General features: G+C 41.4%; 1 protein-coding gene across 1 annotated transcript; it reads right to left on the reverse strand.

Moving 5' to 3' along the window:
• Positions 1–536: 536 nt before the first annotated feature.
• GRIFIN (galectin-related inter-fiber protein) lies at positions 537–3,956 on the reverse strand. Its single transcript, XM_074201920.1, has 4 exons — positions 3,817–3,956; positions 3,443–3,602; positions 2,020–2,186; positions 537–701 (listed from the first exon to the last, which is right to left on the reverse strand). Exons 1-4 carry the CDS (start codon positions 3,954–3,956, stop codon positions 686–688), a joined length of 483 nt encoding a protein of 160 aa, XP_074058021.1. The 3' UTR covers positions 537–685.
• Between the last annotated feature and the right edge of the window lie 14,416 nt (positions 3,957–18,372).

The following is an 18,372-nucleotide window of genomic DNA, read 5'->3' on the forward strand; positions in this document are numbered from 1 at the left end:
CATTTTATCTCCCTGAGATTCAATTTTCTTATTGGTAAAATGGGAATAATAATTCTTGTTCTATATTTCTCACAGAGATTAGGCATTATGGCATTAGGCTCATATAATAAAACCATACATGTGGAAAGTTTGTGAACATTAAAGAAGAGGTTCATCTCTTCCAAATGTTCAGCAATGTAGCTCTTCTGTAAAGTGAGGGGTCCATAAATGTTTGAATAATGGGCTAGATAGACCTTTTCCCAGGAGATCTGGTGACCAGGCAGTGTTTCCCAGGGCTCAGGTCATTTTGACTTCCATCCCCCAAGGCAGAGTTAAAAAAAAAAAACACCAAACAAGGCAGGAGCTGGATTCTAAGAGAGTGAGGATCAAAGGCTCCAAGGAGTTGAATTCCTCACCCAGCTGACCATCCCCACCCTTCCTCTGCCCTCCCCCACCCCAACACAACTCACCATCCACTTTCCCAGGAGTTGTTTCAGTTTTTATTGGTGAAGTCAATGGCAAAATTGCCATTGGCAAAAACAATGCTTCTCCTGGCAAGAAAAATACACACAAACACACCCACACATCTGTCTCTGGTGGGCACCACTGCTGCCCAGCTTCCTAGGCAATCTTTCAAGCATGTTCAGGAGGTCCAGGCAAGGGCTTGAATCTCCTTCCAAAACCAAGGATTTGCATCAGCAGCAGGTCAGAGCCTTCCATCTCTGTGGATGTCAAAAGATATAAACTTTACAATCAATCATACTATCTTCATAGATTCCCAAAGAAAGGGGCATTGGAGAAAAGTAGGCATGCTTAGACCTAAAGGGGTCTGAATAGATGGGAGTTGAGAGAGCTCAAAGAGCAATGGGCTAGCTCAGGAAGCCCCAATCCTAGTCTTTACTAGATATTTGATCTTGGGCAAATAACACATACAGCTTAGTCTCTCGGGGCCTCAGTTTACTTATCTGTAAGATAAGGGTAATGACACTCTCCCCTCGCCCTCCAGACACTGTCTTTTTCAATGGGTTGTTGTAAGGAGTCAATGAGATATGTGATAATACTGTGTAAAATGGAAAGTGCTATGTAAAGCCTAGAGGCAGCTAAATCGATAGAGTGATAATCCTGGGGTCAAGAAGACCTGAGTTCAAATTCAACCATAAACATTTTACTGATTGTGTGACTCATGGTAGCCTCTGCTTCAATTTCCTCACCCACTTCTCAGAGTTGTGAGGATGATATATAAAATAATATACATAATCAACATGTACATGAGGATCATATACAAAATAATTTTAAAGTGTCTGGCACATAGCATTCACCATTTGAATGTTAGCTATTATTATAGGACAGCTCAGGCCTGGAGTCAAGGAGACTCATCTTCTGAGTTCAAATACAGTTTCAGATACTTGCTAACTGTGTGACTCTGGGCATGTCACTTAATCCTGTTTGTCTCAGTTTTCTCATCTCTAAAATGAGAAGGTAATGGCAAACCACTCTAGTATCTCTGCCAAGAAAACCGCAAACAGGTCATGAAGAGCCAATGGAAAACAACGGAACAACAAACAACAAAATCATTATTATGTTTGTCAAGGCTTAGTACTTTGGATGCTATAAAAGTCAGGGATTATGATGACTGTGCTGCTGAACTGGTATTGATGCTGGTGTGGCTAATACCACAAATTAATGGCACACGATCCAGGATCATTCAAATGCTCTCCCAGAGCTAGATGGAACTTCAAGAGATTCCTAATAGATCTGATATGTTATATAATGGAAAGAGTATGTACCTGACCTGAGGGCAAAGCCCATCTTGGATATAGGGAGGTGGGGCAGCCCAGTGGAAAGAATGCCATTCAAATCCTAGCTTTGCTACCTATGTGACCTTGGTCCAATCCACTTAAAACCCTCTTGGCTTCCTCATCTGTAAGGTGATGTAGGTCAGACTAGTTGACCTCTAAGCCTCCCCTCTCCCAAGTTCTAGGTCTATGAACCCAAGACTGCTCTACCCTGATGATTGGGATAACTATTGGTTTACTTTACCCCAGATAAAGGCGCTTCTTGGAAAGTTCCACTAGAGGGATTCTAAGGTCATTCAGCACTTGCACTTTGGTGATAGAGGCTAGCGGTTTCTGGCGGTGCTCATACTGTGCCACCTTGTTCTCTTGAATGAAGACATGAAAATACTCTGAATCTGAAAAGATTTCAATCTGAAAGACAAGCAAATGAGTGCACAAAAGCATTGTTTGTCCTGTTCCTACCTAAACAATCTAACCTCTTAGTGACCTGCTACTGATTTGTGCTTTGGAGCTCAGTTTGGGGTTTTAAAAATACTAGTTGAATAAATGCATGCATAAACAAATGCTACCTTTCCCCAGGTAGGTGATTAGAGGATAGATAAGGTTCTGTGGAGTCTAAAAGATTTGAGTTCAAATTCTGCCTCCGATGAATACTGCCCCAGAGAAGTCTCTAAAACTACAAATTGAAAAGCAGTTGGCAATCTGCATCAGGAGATGGATTTTCTGGGGAGAAGGATTTAAGGAGGAGTACCTTATACCAATAAAAAAAAATCACAGATCCCAACCAAAATAATAACAAAATGACATTAGAAGAAAAGATGACTTTTACTTCTTTGTATTCCTAGTGCTTCAGTGGTAGGTGGTACAGTCACAGAGTCAGGAAGATCTGAGTTCAAAAATGGTCTCAGACACTTATACACCAAGAGGTCAAGGGACTGAACCCAGGGTGGAGGACAAGACAGAAATCAACCTTGAGAAGGTGGCCAAACCTTCAGATCTCCCATCCATTAGCACATAAACACCCTTGAAATCTTCCCAGGCTAACTTCACCTAATTAATTACCTTCAATTTGGGCACTTAGAGACAGATGTCAGTTTTACCTACCAAGATAGGAGGAGAGATTCCATTAATTATATATACTGAGATAAAAGTCTTTCTAGTATTAGGAGGTCAGAAGAAAAAAATGGCCTCTAAGATTTGAAGAGGAAGAAGATAAGACTTCCAAGCACTATATGACACTATAACAGTATCTTTCTACTATGTATACTTTAGATAACTAGAGAGTAGAGCATGATATTGGGGGGGGGGGGAATGTGCTGGGCTTAGGTTGTATTTCTGATTCTTCCACTTACCAAGTGGTATGAGTGTGGGAAAATTACTTTAACACATTGAGCTTCATGAGGTCTCCTTATCTGGGAATGGATAATTGTTGTACCACCCACTTTACGGGTTTTAAGGGGAAAGTGGGTTATAAATGGGAAGGTGCTACATGAATTCAAGGGATTTTTACTATTTTCCTACCTTAAAGTCTGTCTCTGAGCTCCCCTCCTGCTCAGTCATATATATTCAGTGAGATTTTGAAGGGAACTGTTAACTCTCTGAAAAACCAACTTTGTCTTTTTCAAATCCCATTCTGCTTGTCAGGGAGATTTGAGCCAATTTTTTACCTCAAACAGTTCCTTTAGCTCCAGAGGGAAGACATTGTAAATTTCCTCTTTGCCCCAACGATTGCCCTGGAAAGAGTTGCAGACTAAGGTGCCATTGGAGAATCGAGGTTTCAGGTGGAAAGCAATGTCACCTTCCTCAGAGAGGAAGTTTATTTCAAACCTTTAAGAGAAAAAAGAAAACTACAAAAATGGCAGGCATTTGACCCTATTCCCTCCCCTGCCCCCATCCTAGATTCAGTTGTCCAAAGGTATATCTGAGGTTCTTCCAAAGACAACATCAATCTGCAGTGGCACCCTGCCATTATCCTCCATTTTCTCTCAGACATTATCTGGGAAGTAGAAGGGAAAGGCATGAGGAAAGAAATTTATCTTACTCATCATCTTTGGAGTTGGATTGACCCTGGACAATCAGACTCCAGCCAGGCACCAGGCCCCCTGAGCAAAAGGCTTCAAACTGTGAATGGAAAGAGAATGGGGGAAATGCTGAAGTAGAAATGGGGATCCTCTTTTTCATTCTCTAATCAATGTATCAACAATCAATAGGCATCTGTTAGTGGTAAGAGTTAGATTGGAAAGAAAGACAAAAACAACAACTTCTGCTCTTAAAAAGCTTACATTCTTTTTTTTTTTTTTAGGTTTTTGCAAGGCAAACGGGGTTAAGTGGCTTGCCCAAGGTCACACAGCTAGGTAATTATTAAATGTCTGAGACCGGCTTTGAACCCAGGTACTCCTGACTCCAGGGCCGGTGCTTTATCCACTGCGCCACCTAGCCGCCCCCTAGAAGCTTACATTCTTAAAAAAAAAAAGCTTACATTCTGATGGGGAAGTCTGCACACATAAAGAGAAGTTGCAAAGTAACTTTATTGGATTAGGATCAGACAAGTGGGGCAAGTGGCAAAGGCCTCCATTCATTCATTCATTCATTCAACAGACATTTTTAAGGGTACATCTTTTGTTTGCATTGGATATATAACAAACATCTTGTTCTGCCTTGTATTATATTTACGTGGGTATGTGTGCATGCCTGCTTCCACTAAAGTCCTCTTCCAATTTCTCACCATGGCTTGAAAATGACTCAGGTTCTTGAAGATTCTGCCAGTGGAGCACAAATTCTAGTGGGCACTACCATTGCTTTTGTCAATGATGTTATTGTCAGTTATTCAGCAAGAGGACCATGACATCAGGAGAATGAAATCCAAATGAATTGGATTTAAGTGAGGCAGGGCTGAGGCAGCCATCTGGGTGCAGTGACCAGATATAGATCAAGACAAGTAGGAGGTAGTTGGGTGCAGAAAGGGTAGAGCATGGGCCTTGGAGTCAGGAGGACTTGAATTTAAATCCAACCTCATACACTTAATAATTACCTAGTTGTGTGACCTTGGGCAAGTCACTTAACCCCATTGCCTTGCAAAAAAAAAGATCAAGACAACTGGAGCTGGTCTCAGATGACCTCCTCTTATTGAAAGACTAGACTAATAAAGAGTAGAAAGATCTGTTGCCAGAAGATTGTCTACTAGGTCACAACTTTCCTCCCCAAAAGGATCTATGTTTTGCTGATCATATGAAAATGAAGTCACTTTCCCAACTTTGTCATGTACTCTCTTCACAACCCTACTTTTCTCCATCGCTAGTCCTCACCAGGCTTCAGTTTCCCCCAACTACAGAATAGGTATAATGATACTTAACCTACCTCACAGAATTGCTGCAGACGATTTTTAAAGTGTATTTATTATTTGAATGTATTGTCATATTTAAATTTTAATTTCTAAATTAAATTATTTATTACTTGTTGAATAATAATATAGGGCTTTAAAAGTTTTTAAAGAGCCTTCATTGCTCATTTCTATTTTGATTCTTTTCCCAAGCCCCTGGTATTGGAATAGTCTGGGAAAAAACACTAACCCTTAGGCATACCTGGATTCTGGGTACTCATGAATAACACTTAACCTTTGAGCCTTCAGGTCCTCATTTATCTCATTTATGTGAATCAAGGATAATAATACACATGTCAACCAACATTACACACCAGTAATGATGGAAACGGTTAAGAAAGCTTTAAATCAAAATGAGGAGCTATTACGGGTGTGCTCTGTAAAGGATAAAATGGCTCTACAAGTACCAATCAATTCATCAATCACGTTAGCCTCAGCAAGTCATGGACTTCATCTGAGCCTGAGAAAGCTCCCTTCAAACCTTAAGTGATGCACTGGTTTCGATCTGCATGGGTGAATCGCCTAGGAAACCACATTATTATTGCTATGACCCATTTTCATCTCCCTCTCACCCAACATCCGTTTGCAAATAGCTATGCAGACACACGGCCCCCGCAGCCCAGACGCAGTCACACCCCAAAGGCACACGCACCCACTGGCCCCCACTGGCACACCGCCCTGGGCTTCCCGGGACACCCCATCCGCCCCTCCCTCTCCCAGCCCCCCCCCCCCCCCAGCTCTCCTCTCCTTCACCGCTGCAGCATCTTCCCAGCGTGAGTGACAGGAGTGGGGGGGGGGGGGCGGAGGGGGCAGGGGCCGGCGTGGCCAAACGGCCCAGGCCCCGCTCCCGCGCGGAGGGCCGGCCGGGCAGATGTCCGCCAATTTTAGCGCCGGCCTGCGAATGACGGGCCGGGCGTCGGCCTCGGGTTCTCACGCGGCGGGGGGCGGGGGCGGGGTGGGGGGTGAGAGCTGGCCAGGCTGAGAAGCTGTGGGGCTCTGGGCCTGAGGAGAAAGCCGGGGCCACGACCAGGAGAGCGCCCAGCTTGCAGCCCGGGGTCAAAGGAGGCGGCGCCCTGGCCCCCCGGCTCGCTGTTGCCCTCCCCGAGGGTTAGGGTCCGCCCGGACGCCCGAGCCGCGGCCCGGGCCCCCCTCCTTGGCTCCCTGCTCCAGCCGGGGCCCCTCGCCCCCGCCTCCTTTCCCACGCTCCGGCTCCAGCCGCAGCCCGGGGCCAGGACCAAACGCTGCCCCGCCTGCCTCTCACAGCTGCCCGCGGGCGGCGGGGGCCACCAGGCACGCGAGTGCCTAAATGCCAGCCCCGAAGGCGGCTTCCGAGCCCGCCCTTTGGTCCCTCCGCCAGCTCCGGGCTGTCCGGGAGAGTCTCCCAGCCTTGGCACCTCTCATCTGACAGAAGACAGACAAGCGTGTACAGAGGCCTGTATAGTGGTAAATCACTTCCGAGAGAGAGAGAGAGAGAGAGAGAGAGAGAGAGAGAGAGAGAGACAGAGAGACAGAGACAGAGACAGAGACAGAGAGACAGACAGACAGACAGACAGAGAGACAGAGAGAGAGACACACTGAGAGAGAGAGACTGAGAGAGACAGGGAGAGAGAGGATAGATAAGATAGAATACAGACGGATAGATAGATGGATGGATAGATATAGAAAGATGATAAATAAGATAGACAGACAGATAGATAAATAGACAGAGATAGAGACAGAGATGGAGATAGAGATAGATATATTCTCTCATTCACTCTTCACTCACAACTTCATGAGGGTTAAGTAGGGCAAGTAATTTCCATTTTACCGATAAATTGAAAGAAATGACTTGCTCAAGGTCACACAAGGAGTAAGGCAAAAATGTTTTTTAATCAAACTTCAAATTCAGCTCTTTTTAAGAGATACCACTTTGCCTCTCTACAAATACTGGCGCACACATACACACACAGCTAGTATAGCTCAGAACCTAATGGGGAGCCGGGAGGTGAGAGGGATCATCTTGTAGTTAAAATTATTTAATTCTTAGGAGCTTGGGGACCCGGCCCTCACCTGCACAGCCATCTTCCCTGTAGTAGAAGGTTTCCCGTAGATGAGATTGGGAGGTGCCTGGCTGTTGATATAGGCAGCCTACAGCAATTGGAGGAGGACCAAGGGGTAGCCACCCCCATGGGAACGCCTGACCCCGCCTTGCTTCCCCATCTAATTCCCAGGGTAATTCTGCTTTTGGGAAATGCTGCCTCAGATGCCACCTAACAGTGCCACAGGTCAAAAAAGACAGGGTGTTTGAGGAATGCAGCTGATACCTTAAGGTATCTTAAGGTAGCCCCCCCCCCCAATTCCGTTCAAGAAGCCAAAGAGAATGATGAGCAAGGCTTAGTTTCTACCTTATAATTTAGAAGAATGGATGGAACATACATACAAATAACCACAAAAATCTCTCTCCCCTGCCCTCCCTTCAATTTTAAATTCTTTTATTTGGAAGAAAATTAGGATGCCAGTCCCAGTATCAGTAACATAAGCAAAGAGTCCAGGCCTCCCAAAATGACATATTTAATGAGAGAAACCCTGGAGCTTCAAATTCTTATGCAAATATTAAATATGAGCATCCTGATTCCCTTCTTCCTGTCCCCCCTGCCCCTTCCCAGGGCCTGGCTGATTCTAGCTTGGCCACATTTCCAACTGCCTACTCCGGCCAATTCTGATCAGTTGTGTTACAAAGCCTGGACTGTTGACAGTGGATTAGGGATTAAAGTGCCGCAGCAGCCCCTGCTGCTGTCAGCACATTCCTGGGCCAGGGCTCTCCCTCTGGCTCTGCCTCCATGGGCTCCAGTGGGGGTGGTCAGTCTTTTCCCACAGCCCTGGAGCACAGAGGCCCCAAGAGCATAATCTCTGCCGCCTCCCTGCCTCCAACACCAAACACATTAGTTCCCTCTTTTTCGAATGGGATGCTGTAGAGCTAGAGTCTGTAACACTTTCCAGCTCAGATGAAGTGTGGTGTGGTGTGTCAAAAAAGAACCCAAGGGACCAGAAGACCTGAATTCTGCTACTTGTTAGCTGGCAGAACTTTGGCAAATAGGTCTTTGGATTTGAATCCTGCCTTTGCCACTTAGTATCTGTCTCACCTTTGGTGGTGAGACAGCTTTGGTGTGAGACACTTTGGTGTCTCACAAATCTCTAAACTTTAGTTTCCTCATTTGTAAAATGATGATATTCCATGCCAGGCTGTAGATTCTGGACTTCTACTCCTGCTGTCCCTGGGAAGGAAGGGAAGAGCCACCCCCCTCCCACCTTCTTAGGTGCCTTTTCAGCTTCCTTTTATGTATTATTTTCCTACAATAGAATGTAAACTCCTTGAGGGCAGGGATTATATCTCTGTTTTCTTTCTGAATTTAGCACTGTGCTAGATGCCTAATAAATTCTTGTCAACTAGCTCATTTGTAAAATGATGGTATTGGAATAGATGATAATAGATTTGGTATCAAAAGAGACCCCAGAGTAATGTAGTACAACCCTCTTATTATACAGATAAGAAAATTAAGGCTGTAGAGATGTTATGTAAATTGTCCATGGTCACAGAGGAAGTAAACCTTAGATTTTACTGCTGTTCGCTTATATCGATTCTTTGTGACCCCCCCCCCCCAATTTGGGGTTTTCTTAGCAAAGAAACTGGAGCAGTTTGCCCTTTATTTCTCCAGGTCATCTTACAGATGAGGAAACTGGGGCAAAAGGACACACAGTCAGTAAATGTCTGAACGTGGACTTGAACTCAGGAAGATGAGTCTTCCTTATTTCCAGGCCCAGAACTTTATCCACTTCTAAGAATGTAAATTCTCATTTTTCTGCTAGCAAAGCCAGGGTTCTTTTTACTGTACCAAGATCTTTTTAAAAATTTTTTATTTATTTTTGGCAATGGGGCTAAGTGACTTGCCCAAGGTTACACAGCTAGGCAATCATTAAGTGTCTAAGTCAGGATTTGAACTCAGGTCCTCCTGACTCCAGGACCAGTGCTCTATTCACTGCATCACCTAAAGTCCCTGTACCAAGATCTTTTAGGATTTGCCAAACATTGTACATCTATCATCTCATTTCAGTCTCATAATAGCCCTATGAGGCAGGATATGTATATATATATATATATATATATATATATATATATATATATATATATTCTTATTCTTATCCCCATTTCACTATGATAAGAGTGAGACTCAGAGAAGTTAAGGGACATCTTGTTCACACTTCTTGTGAGACTAGATTTGAACCCAGTTCTCTTTTGACTTGAACTCCAGTTCTATTTACACTCCACCACCACTATGTTTGTCTCTAGGGTAATTCAGAGAACTTAAAGAACTCTTCTGGGTTCAGTATCCTATGATTTTGTGGTCACCATGAGTAAGTAACTATGGGAGTAGCTGGTGGCATTGAGCAAAATCCTGGGAAAAGTATGTTCTCTGTAGGCGGTGGTGTGGGGGTGGCTAGAGGGAAGTTCTTGGCCATCAGCCACATCTTTTGGGCTGATGACCAAGTTCACAGGGAGGAGGGGGCTGGGATAATTTAGGGGAAGGCTCTTTGGTTCCTTGAGATGATATGAGCTCATAAAAACCACTTTGGTTGGCTTGTTTATGGGATCAAGTCCAAACCCCTTCACAATATATTCCCTGCTCTCATTCCTTCCCAATATGTCCCTACTCTTGTTATTCAACTTTGCCTCCCACTTTTCCCTAATGTGAACCCTCAGTTATAATCAGCCCAGGCTCACTTTATTGTCCCTTAATCATATAATACTCATTTCTGCCTTTGCATCTTTTGTGTCCTTGGATTACCTTTTCCTTCTTCCCTACCATTCCAAACATTATCCATTTTTATGTCTTTACTTAGATCTCACCTCCTCCATGAAGCATCTGTAAGTACTTCTGTCCATTGTTTATTTTTCCCTTTCTTGACCTTCTATAGTATTTTCTCTTTCTTTTCCCTTGGCAGTCTCATCTATCCCCACTGCTTTGATTATTGGTGCTATATAAATTACTTCCAAAGCTGTCTTTCCAGCCCTAACTCTAGTCCATCTTCTTTCAGGATATCTCTCCTTGAGGGTCTTACCAGCATCTCAAATTTAATATGTCCTTGTTGGACAAATAGAACTTAACTTTTAAAAATGATTTTATTTATGCCCTTTTTAAACTTTGTTATCATTTCCCAACAACTCTCTCCACTCCCAATAGAATCTTCTCTTGTAACTAAGTACAGTTTAGCAAAAAATAGCAAAAATCCTGACAAAACAAAAAAATCACACTGGCCACGTCTGACAATGTAGACTTCATTCTACACCTATAGTCTACCATCTTTCTGTGAGAAGGACTCTGAGTCCTCTGAAGACATAATTGGTCATTGCACTGATCAAATTAAATGAAAATCTATCAAAAGTTTTATCTTTCTCTTTCTCCATCTACCCTATTTCTTCTTTAAGATTTCTCTATTTCTGATAATGAGATCACCATTCTTATAGACAGTCAGCCAGACTGGAATCTTCAATGCCATCTTGACCTCTCCTTCTCCTTCTGTACCATCCCCCTACCCACCCACCCCAACAATTAGTGGTCAAATCCTGTTGATTCTATCTCTGCCATATAATTGGTGGCCATTTCTTCTTTATTAATCCCATTTCTGCTACCCTAGTTCAAACTCTCATTACCTCTATTTAGACTAATAACTTCAACTAATGGCCTACCTCTGGTCTCTTTCCCTTCCAATCTATACATAAGCTTGCCAAAATCATCTTCTTAAAGCACAGGTCTGGCTATTTACTGCCCTGAACCAAAATCTCCAATGGTTTCACTGCCTATCCAGAAAAATTCATACTCCTTAGCTTGACATTCAAAGCCCTTCAACAATTTGGTTCTAAGCTATTTTCCCAGTTTTATCTGTTGTATGATTTCAAGTCCTGGAAAACAATAGCTTCTGAAGAGGTGAAAATGAATATTGGATAAAGGACATTGGAGAGTTTCCTAGAGAGTGTGAGCAGGGTGCCCCATATAACAATGAGGAACTTTGAAGAACAGCTATAAAAGATACTAGTGAAACTTATGCTAGGAAAGTAATATAGATTGTTCATGTGGAAAGAATGAGGGGTAGACAGATCAAGTACATCAACTGGTATTCTTTCCATGTCAGAAGAAAATGAGGAAAACATATTGTTGAACACCTTATGGCTAATATTTGGGAGAACAATAAAAGCAGTAAAATAAGAAGAAACAGAATGGTTGAGCTGTAGTTTGCATCTTTGACGGGAACATACAAATCAATGAGATGACGGGTATTTGAAAATCTTACAATACTCAAAAAAAAGCCTCCTTCACTTTTTCCTCTAGATCTTTGCTTCTGTTATTCACTATATCTGAATTACTGTCCTCCATCTCATTGAAATCCTATTCATTTCTTTGTGGACTAGGTAAAATACCTAATTTTCCATGATGCCATCCCAGATTTCTCTATTAGGGAGAATGGTCCTTCTGTTCTCTGGAATTTCTTAACTCTTTATCCATTCCCATGAAATACTTAACACACCTCCATTTGTATTTTAGTTAATTATGTACTTGTCTTCCTTTAGATCATGGGTTCTTAACCTGGGGTTTCTGAGGCCGTATAAAATATTTTGATAACTATACTTCAATATAGTTGGATCCCTATATTTTTGGCACGTTAAAAACATTTATCCTGAAAAGAATATATTCACCAGACAGCCAAAGGGATCCAAGACACACAAAAAAGATTAACTCTTAAACTTCATCTGGTCTTAGACTGTAACCCTTTTGAGGGCACAGGAACATTGTTCAATTTATTTTTGTATCCTTGAATAATCTAAGCATAGAGGAAACACTCATGATTTTTGTTGAATGAATCATTCATTTTCAGAGCTTAATTCATAAACATTGACTATATTGTCTTTCTCTTTCTAAAGCATTTGTTCTTACAATAATCCTGTGTCATTTGTAATACAGTTATCATCATTACTCTTTGACTTCTGGAGTTTCGTTGGATATGATTCCAAATTCAGTTCTCTGTCCACTATACAATACTGCCACTTGTTACCCTTTTTTTAAAAAGGAAAGAATAGCAATTACCAATGAAATAACAGAACTGATCTTTTTTTTTGCATTTGTTTTTGATAGATAAATGAAAGTAAGGTTCAGTGAAGTTGAAGTGGGTTTTTCATGGTTCCACAACTAGTAAATATCAGGATTGAGACTTAAATTCAGCTCTCTCAGCTCAATCAACTAAGAAAAATGTTCCAGGCATATAGCTAAGTTCAAGAGATTTGAAAAAAGACAAAAAGCACAAAAACAGTTCCTACCCTTGAGGTACTTACACATAGGTGTTGACCTATAGGATATGGAGAAAAAAAAAGTAACTTTAGAAGAGAAGGTCCAAAATCTAGTGAACTTATCACCAAGTCAACTTGACTTCCTTTTCAGCTGTTTATTCTGCCTTCCCATGAAACTGTCTCCTTCTGCCCTTAGATCCTTCATAGAAAATGTTCTATCAAGACTGGAGGGATTTGCATGAAATGATGCTGAGCTAGATGAGCAGAACCAGAAGAACACTGTACACCCTAACAGCAACATGGGGATGATAATCAACCTTAATGGACTTGCTCATTTCATAAGTTGCAACAATTAGGGACAATTTGGGGGTATCTATGATGAAGAATATCATCTGTACCCAGAGAAAGAATTGTGGAGTTTGAGCAAAGACCAATGACTATTACCTTTAATTTAAAAAAAAACATATTATCTTATTATATAATCTTGCTATCTCCTATATTTTATTTTTTTCTTAAGGATATGATTTCTCTCTTATCACATTCAATTTAGATCAATGTATAGCATGGAAACAACATAAAGACTAACAGACTGCCTTCTGTTGGGGGGTAGGGGAGGGAAATGAGATCTGGGGAAAAAATTGTAAAATTCAAAAATAAATACATTTTAAAAAGAAAAGAAAATGTTCTATCACAAGTATTTATTGATTTTGATTAATTTATTTTTCCATATTAAAACATTAAAATCCTCATCTCTTTTTCCCCCCTCAATTTATACTTTGCCATTATTTTCAACATTCCAGAAATGTGTGATTATTTTATGTAAAAAGAATGACCTACTATACCCTGAAGAAATGAGGAAAAAGGGTAAAAACATCATTTGTACCAAAATATTCATAGCAGCCCTGTTTGTGGTGGCAAAGAATAATGTCCTTCAGTTGGGGAATGGCTTAGCAAAATGTGGCACATGTATGTCATGGAACACTTTTGTTCTATTAGAAACCAGGAGGGATGGGGGAATTCAGGGAAGCCTGGAGGGATTTGCATGAACTGATGCTGAGTGAGATGAGCAGAACCAGAAAAACACTGTACACCCTAACAGCAGTATGGGGGTGATGATCAACCTTGATGGACTCCCTCATTCCATCACTGCAATAATCAGGGACAATTTTGGGCTGTCTACAATAGAGAATACCACCTGTATCCAGATAAAGAACCATGGAGTATGAACAAAGACTAAGGACTATTTCCTTTAATTTAGAAAAAAAATCTGATATCTTATTGTCTGATCTTGCTATCTCTTATACTTTCTGTTTCTTCCTGAAGGATATGATTTCTCTCTCATCACACTCAATTTGGATAAATGTACAACATGGAAACAATGCTTTCTGTGGGGGGGGGTAGGGGGAGGGAAGTAAGATTAGAGGAGAAATTGTAAAAATCAAAATAAATAAAATCTTTAACAAAAAAAGGGAAAAAAGGATGAACTAAAGCCAGGATTCTCCCATCCATCCTCAGTTACTATGAGCTGTGTGACTAACTTCTATTAGCCTCAAGTTCCTTATCTGTAAAATGAAAGAGTTGAACTGGATGTCCTCTAATGTCCTTTAAAACTATATTCCCCTGATATTTATTAATGACCTCAAATATGTGTTTTTTGAATTGAGTCCCTGACAAATAATCATCTAGTGATATAAATTACCTACATTTCTTGGTAGAATCATCCCATTTTCCAGCAATTCAAGTTATTGAGAAAGTCTTGCTTATATTGAGTCCAGCTTCTAGTAGGTAAAAATTACACCATCAAGCCTAAGCATTTTCTGTCATCATTGTCATTATGACCCTAAGAGAGATCTCAAGACCCATGATTCAAGTCCCTAGAAAACCTTCCACAGTTAATAGTTGGATAGGTGGAGCCCAAAGACAGAAGTATAGGATAGAAGGTACAGGAGTAATCACTCATATTCAAAGAATACAGGAATAATCACTCAACCATTCACATGTGAGCTGTATGATTCTGAGCAAGTGAGTCTTAGTTTTGTCATCTGCAATATGAAGGGGTTGAACTGGATGTTCTCTCAAGTCCCTTCTATCTCTAATCTATGGTCCTATGACTTGGAGGGGGGAGGGGATAGGCAAGGTGTCTTATTGAAAGGAACACTGGACTAGATGTCAGGATATCTTGGTTCTAGGACTGGCTTTGCCATTTATTGGCAGTGTGGTCTTGAATAAGTCATTGTCTCTCTGGAGTTATCTCCTTCTCTATAAAATGACAAGACTTGACTTGATGACCAATTCAAGGCTAGCATCCTTCTACTGTTTCTAAATCCTAGGAAATTTGTAAAGGATGAAAGAATCCCAGCAGTGACCAAGAGATGGCAGCATCAAGCCAATGATGGTCGCAAGGAGTCGATGAAGAAAGGCAAGACAAATCATAGACAGAAGTTTCTTAGCTTGGACAGCACATGGCTGAATGCCAAACAATGGTTGTATCTCACATGTAGGATTGAGAGCTGGGAGCATCTTTAGAGATAATCTAGTCCAATTCTCTCTCTCCCCCTCCTCTAGGTGAGGGAAGCTGAGGCTCAAAGTTGGGGAAGAGAGAAAGTTGCCTCCCATCATCAGAGCTAAGACTCAGAAACAAGCTCTTGGATTTACAAATTCAGTGTTCTGACCACCCTGCTACTTTCTAATTCCCTAGAGTCCACAAACTTAAAAAAAAAGTTTGATAACTATATATAAATATAATTTTTGGTAGCCTATATACTTTATGCCTTTGAAAACATTATCTTAAGAAGACTTAACCAGTTTGCCAAAGGAAACCATGATGATTATGTTTGTCCTTCATTTTTGAAGAACATGACATCAGAGAGATGATACCATATAATAAGACAGGACAGGAGAGGACAGGACATGAATTGGATTTGAGTGGGTGGGAGGGGGGCTAACTCACCAGTCACTTTCTTCTCCAGAGCCATTTGGGTCCAGTGGTCAAATATGAACCAGGACCACTGGGGATGGCTCTGAAGGTGAGGCAATCAGGATTAAGTGACCTGCCTAAGGTCACACAGCTAGTAAGCATCAAGGGTCTGAGATTGGATTTGAACTCTCATCCTTCTGACTCCAAGATTAGTGTTATATTCACTGTGCCATCTAGGACCATGATACAAAAATGGCTAATAACCAGATTCTAGAGAGAACAGCAAAACCACCTAAAGGAAGGAAGATACTTCCACCAAGGAGGCCTTTAGAGAGCCTCAGAAAGCTAGAGCTTGAAATGACCTTAGATATCTTCTAGTCTTCTTCCTCCCTGACCCACCCCCTTCTTGGGTTGTTCCTATGTTTTCATTTCCTTAATAAACTCTCCTTGAGGGAATTCTCTCTAAGACTAATGCAAATCAACATATCTTCTGCAACTTATTACATGTGTCTGGGTACACCAAGAGGTTAAGTGACTTACTTAGAGTCACAGTCATTATTCAACTGAATTTAATTTGATAAACAATTTTAAGCACCCACTGTATACTACACACTGTATTAAATGTTACAAAATGAGACAAGACTGTCCTTTCTCTCTAGGAGTTTACAATCCAATGGGGGATACAACATGCAGACAAATATAAACAAAGCAAGCTTTATACAGGATAAATAGGAAATAATCTAAAAAGGAAAGTACTAGAATTAGGAGGGATTAGAGAAAACTTCCTGTAGGAGGTAGGATTTTACTTGAGACTTAAAGGAAGCCAGGGAGGTTAGTAGCTGGAGTGGAGGAGGGAGAGTGTTCCAGTCAAGGGGGACAGCCAGAGAGAATGCTGAGAGCTGAGAGCAAGCATGTCGTATTTGTAGAATAAGAGTCTAGTGTCAGTGAATCAAACACTTAACTGTTTAGGAGTAAGAAGACTGGAAAGGTAGATGGGGACTAGTTTATGAAGGGCTTTGAATGTCAAATTCAGCATTTTTGTATTGATCCTGAAGGCAAATAGGGAAACACTGGAGCTTATGGTATGGGGGATGGGTATGTTTGACATGATCCCCACCTTCTTTTAGGAAAATCATTTTAGTGGTCGAATGGAGGATGGATTGAAGTTGGAAGATATTTCAAAGGGAAGTATGTCAGAGGAAAGACCAAGTCCAGAGCTTTGAGGCTAATTTCATTGTGTACTACATCAATTGTTTTTCTCATTTCATAAAGGAGGAAACTGAGTTTTAGGGAGGGGAAGAAGGGAAATGAAGTCATTCAAGTAATAAGGAACAGAGTCAGAATTTGAATCCAGGACTGCTGTCTCCAAATCTCTCTCTCTCTCTCTCTCTCTCTCTCTCTCTCTCTCTCTCTTTCTCTCTACTATCAGCCTCAGTTTTCAGATCTGAAAAAATAGTAAATCTGGCCTACCTGCCTCACAGGATGGCTACAAGAGAGAAAGGATGCAAAATTATTTGGACACATTATATTATTAACTCCTATTTCCAGCCCTTCCTGCCTCCATGGCACACTTCTTCCTGACCATGGATATCCTTGAGGTAAAGGGGAAAAGATGTGTCTGTCTTCCAAGATCACCACCTGCTTTCTCCTTTTCCATCACATGAGCTTAAACAAATATTTACTCTCTCCTCCCTTCTTCGGTTAAAGAATTGCCAAACCACTGGGCCATAAATGGTGTCTAGAGCAGGGATAGGGATAAACTGTATTTGAACCTTTTTTTACTTAGAGGCCTCAGCAGGTGTTGGAAGTCTGTTTGTTAGTGGTTCCAGGCAGTAGGTGGGGAACAGGATTACTTAGGAGGTTTATCTGGGAGGTTTGATAAACCAGGAAAAAGCTAAGAGAAATCTTTTAAAAACCTGTGGTTCTGCCCTGCTGGAGTAGAATAGTACAAGGATATTAATTCTTTGCTTTTCTCCTCCATGGGGAATCCTGGGATCTCTCAGATCATTGGATGAGGGAACTTTTTCCTCAGCATTCAGCCTCTGCCACTTTCCAGTGACCGATTACTTGCTGGTTTCTAATTATTCTGCAAGAACCTGTCTTATTTCCCCAGGGAGCCTGTAACTCCCTCAAAGAGGGATAATGTCATTTGTCCCTCTGTATTCCTCACAACCTGTAGCATTAGCCTGGGGCCAAAATGTAGACCAGACATTTGAAAAATTATAATAAAATAGGATGACAGGATTGCAGACTGAGAGCTGAGAGGAACCCAAGAGGTTATCTTGTCCCAAGCTCTCATTTCACAGATGAGAAATCAGGGATCTGGGGAGAGAGTACACTTGTTTGAGGTCACAAAGCATGGATAGAATTTGAACTCAAATCTCCTGACTCATACTTTCAGAGTTGAAAGAGACTGGAGATCTAATCTGTTTCTTATCCTAATAAGAATCCCTTCTACAAAAAACAATAACAAAACAAAAACAAAAAACAAGTTGCCATAAGACCATACAGGAGAGCACAGGCCCAGAGGACAAGATTAGACAGAAAAAAGACAAGATTAGATAGGCTAATAGAACTAGAGGGGATCTCAGCTCATGTATACCCTTCAATGTCTTTGTTTAAAATTTTTTTTTAATTTAAGGCAAAGGGGTTAAGTGACTTACCCAAGGTCACACAACTAGGCAATTATTAAGTATCTGAGGCTGGATTTGAATTCAGGTCCTCCAGACTCCAGGGCCAGTACTCTATCCACTGCACCACCTAGCTGTCCCCAATGCTTTTATTTTTTAAAGCAGAAACTGAGTCTCAGAAAGAGGAGGTGGCTTGCTTAAGGTCAAAGACAAGAGTTAAAGGTTGAAGTGATATCTCAATTGTGAGACAAGTCATTTTTCCCTCTTTGATTCTCAACTTACTTGCCTGTAAAGTGAGGATGATCTGAAATAGATGCTCTCTAAAGTACCTCTCAGCACTCACATTCTATGAT

Source organism: Macrotis lagotis, chromosome X (genome assembly GCF_037893015.1).
Source record: "Macrotis lagotis isolate mMagLag1 chromosome X, bilby.v1.9.chrom.fasta, whole genome shotgun sequence".
NCBI classification, from domain to species: domain Eukaryota; kingdom Metazoa; phylum Chordata; class Mammalia; order Peramelemorphia; family Peramelidae; genus Macrotis; species Macrotis lagotis.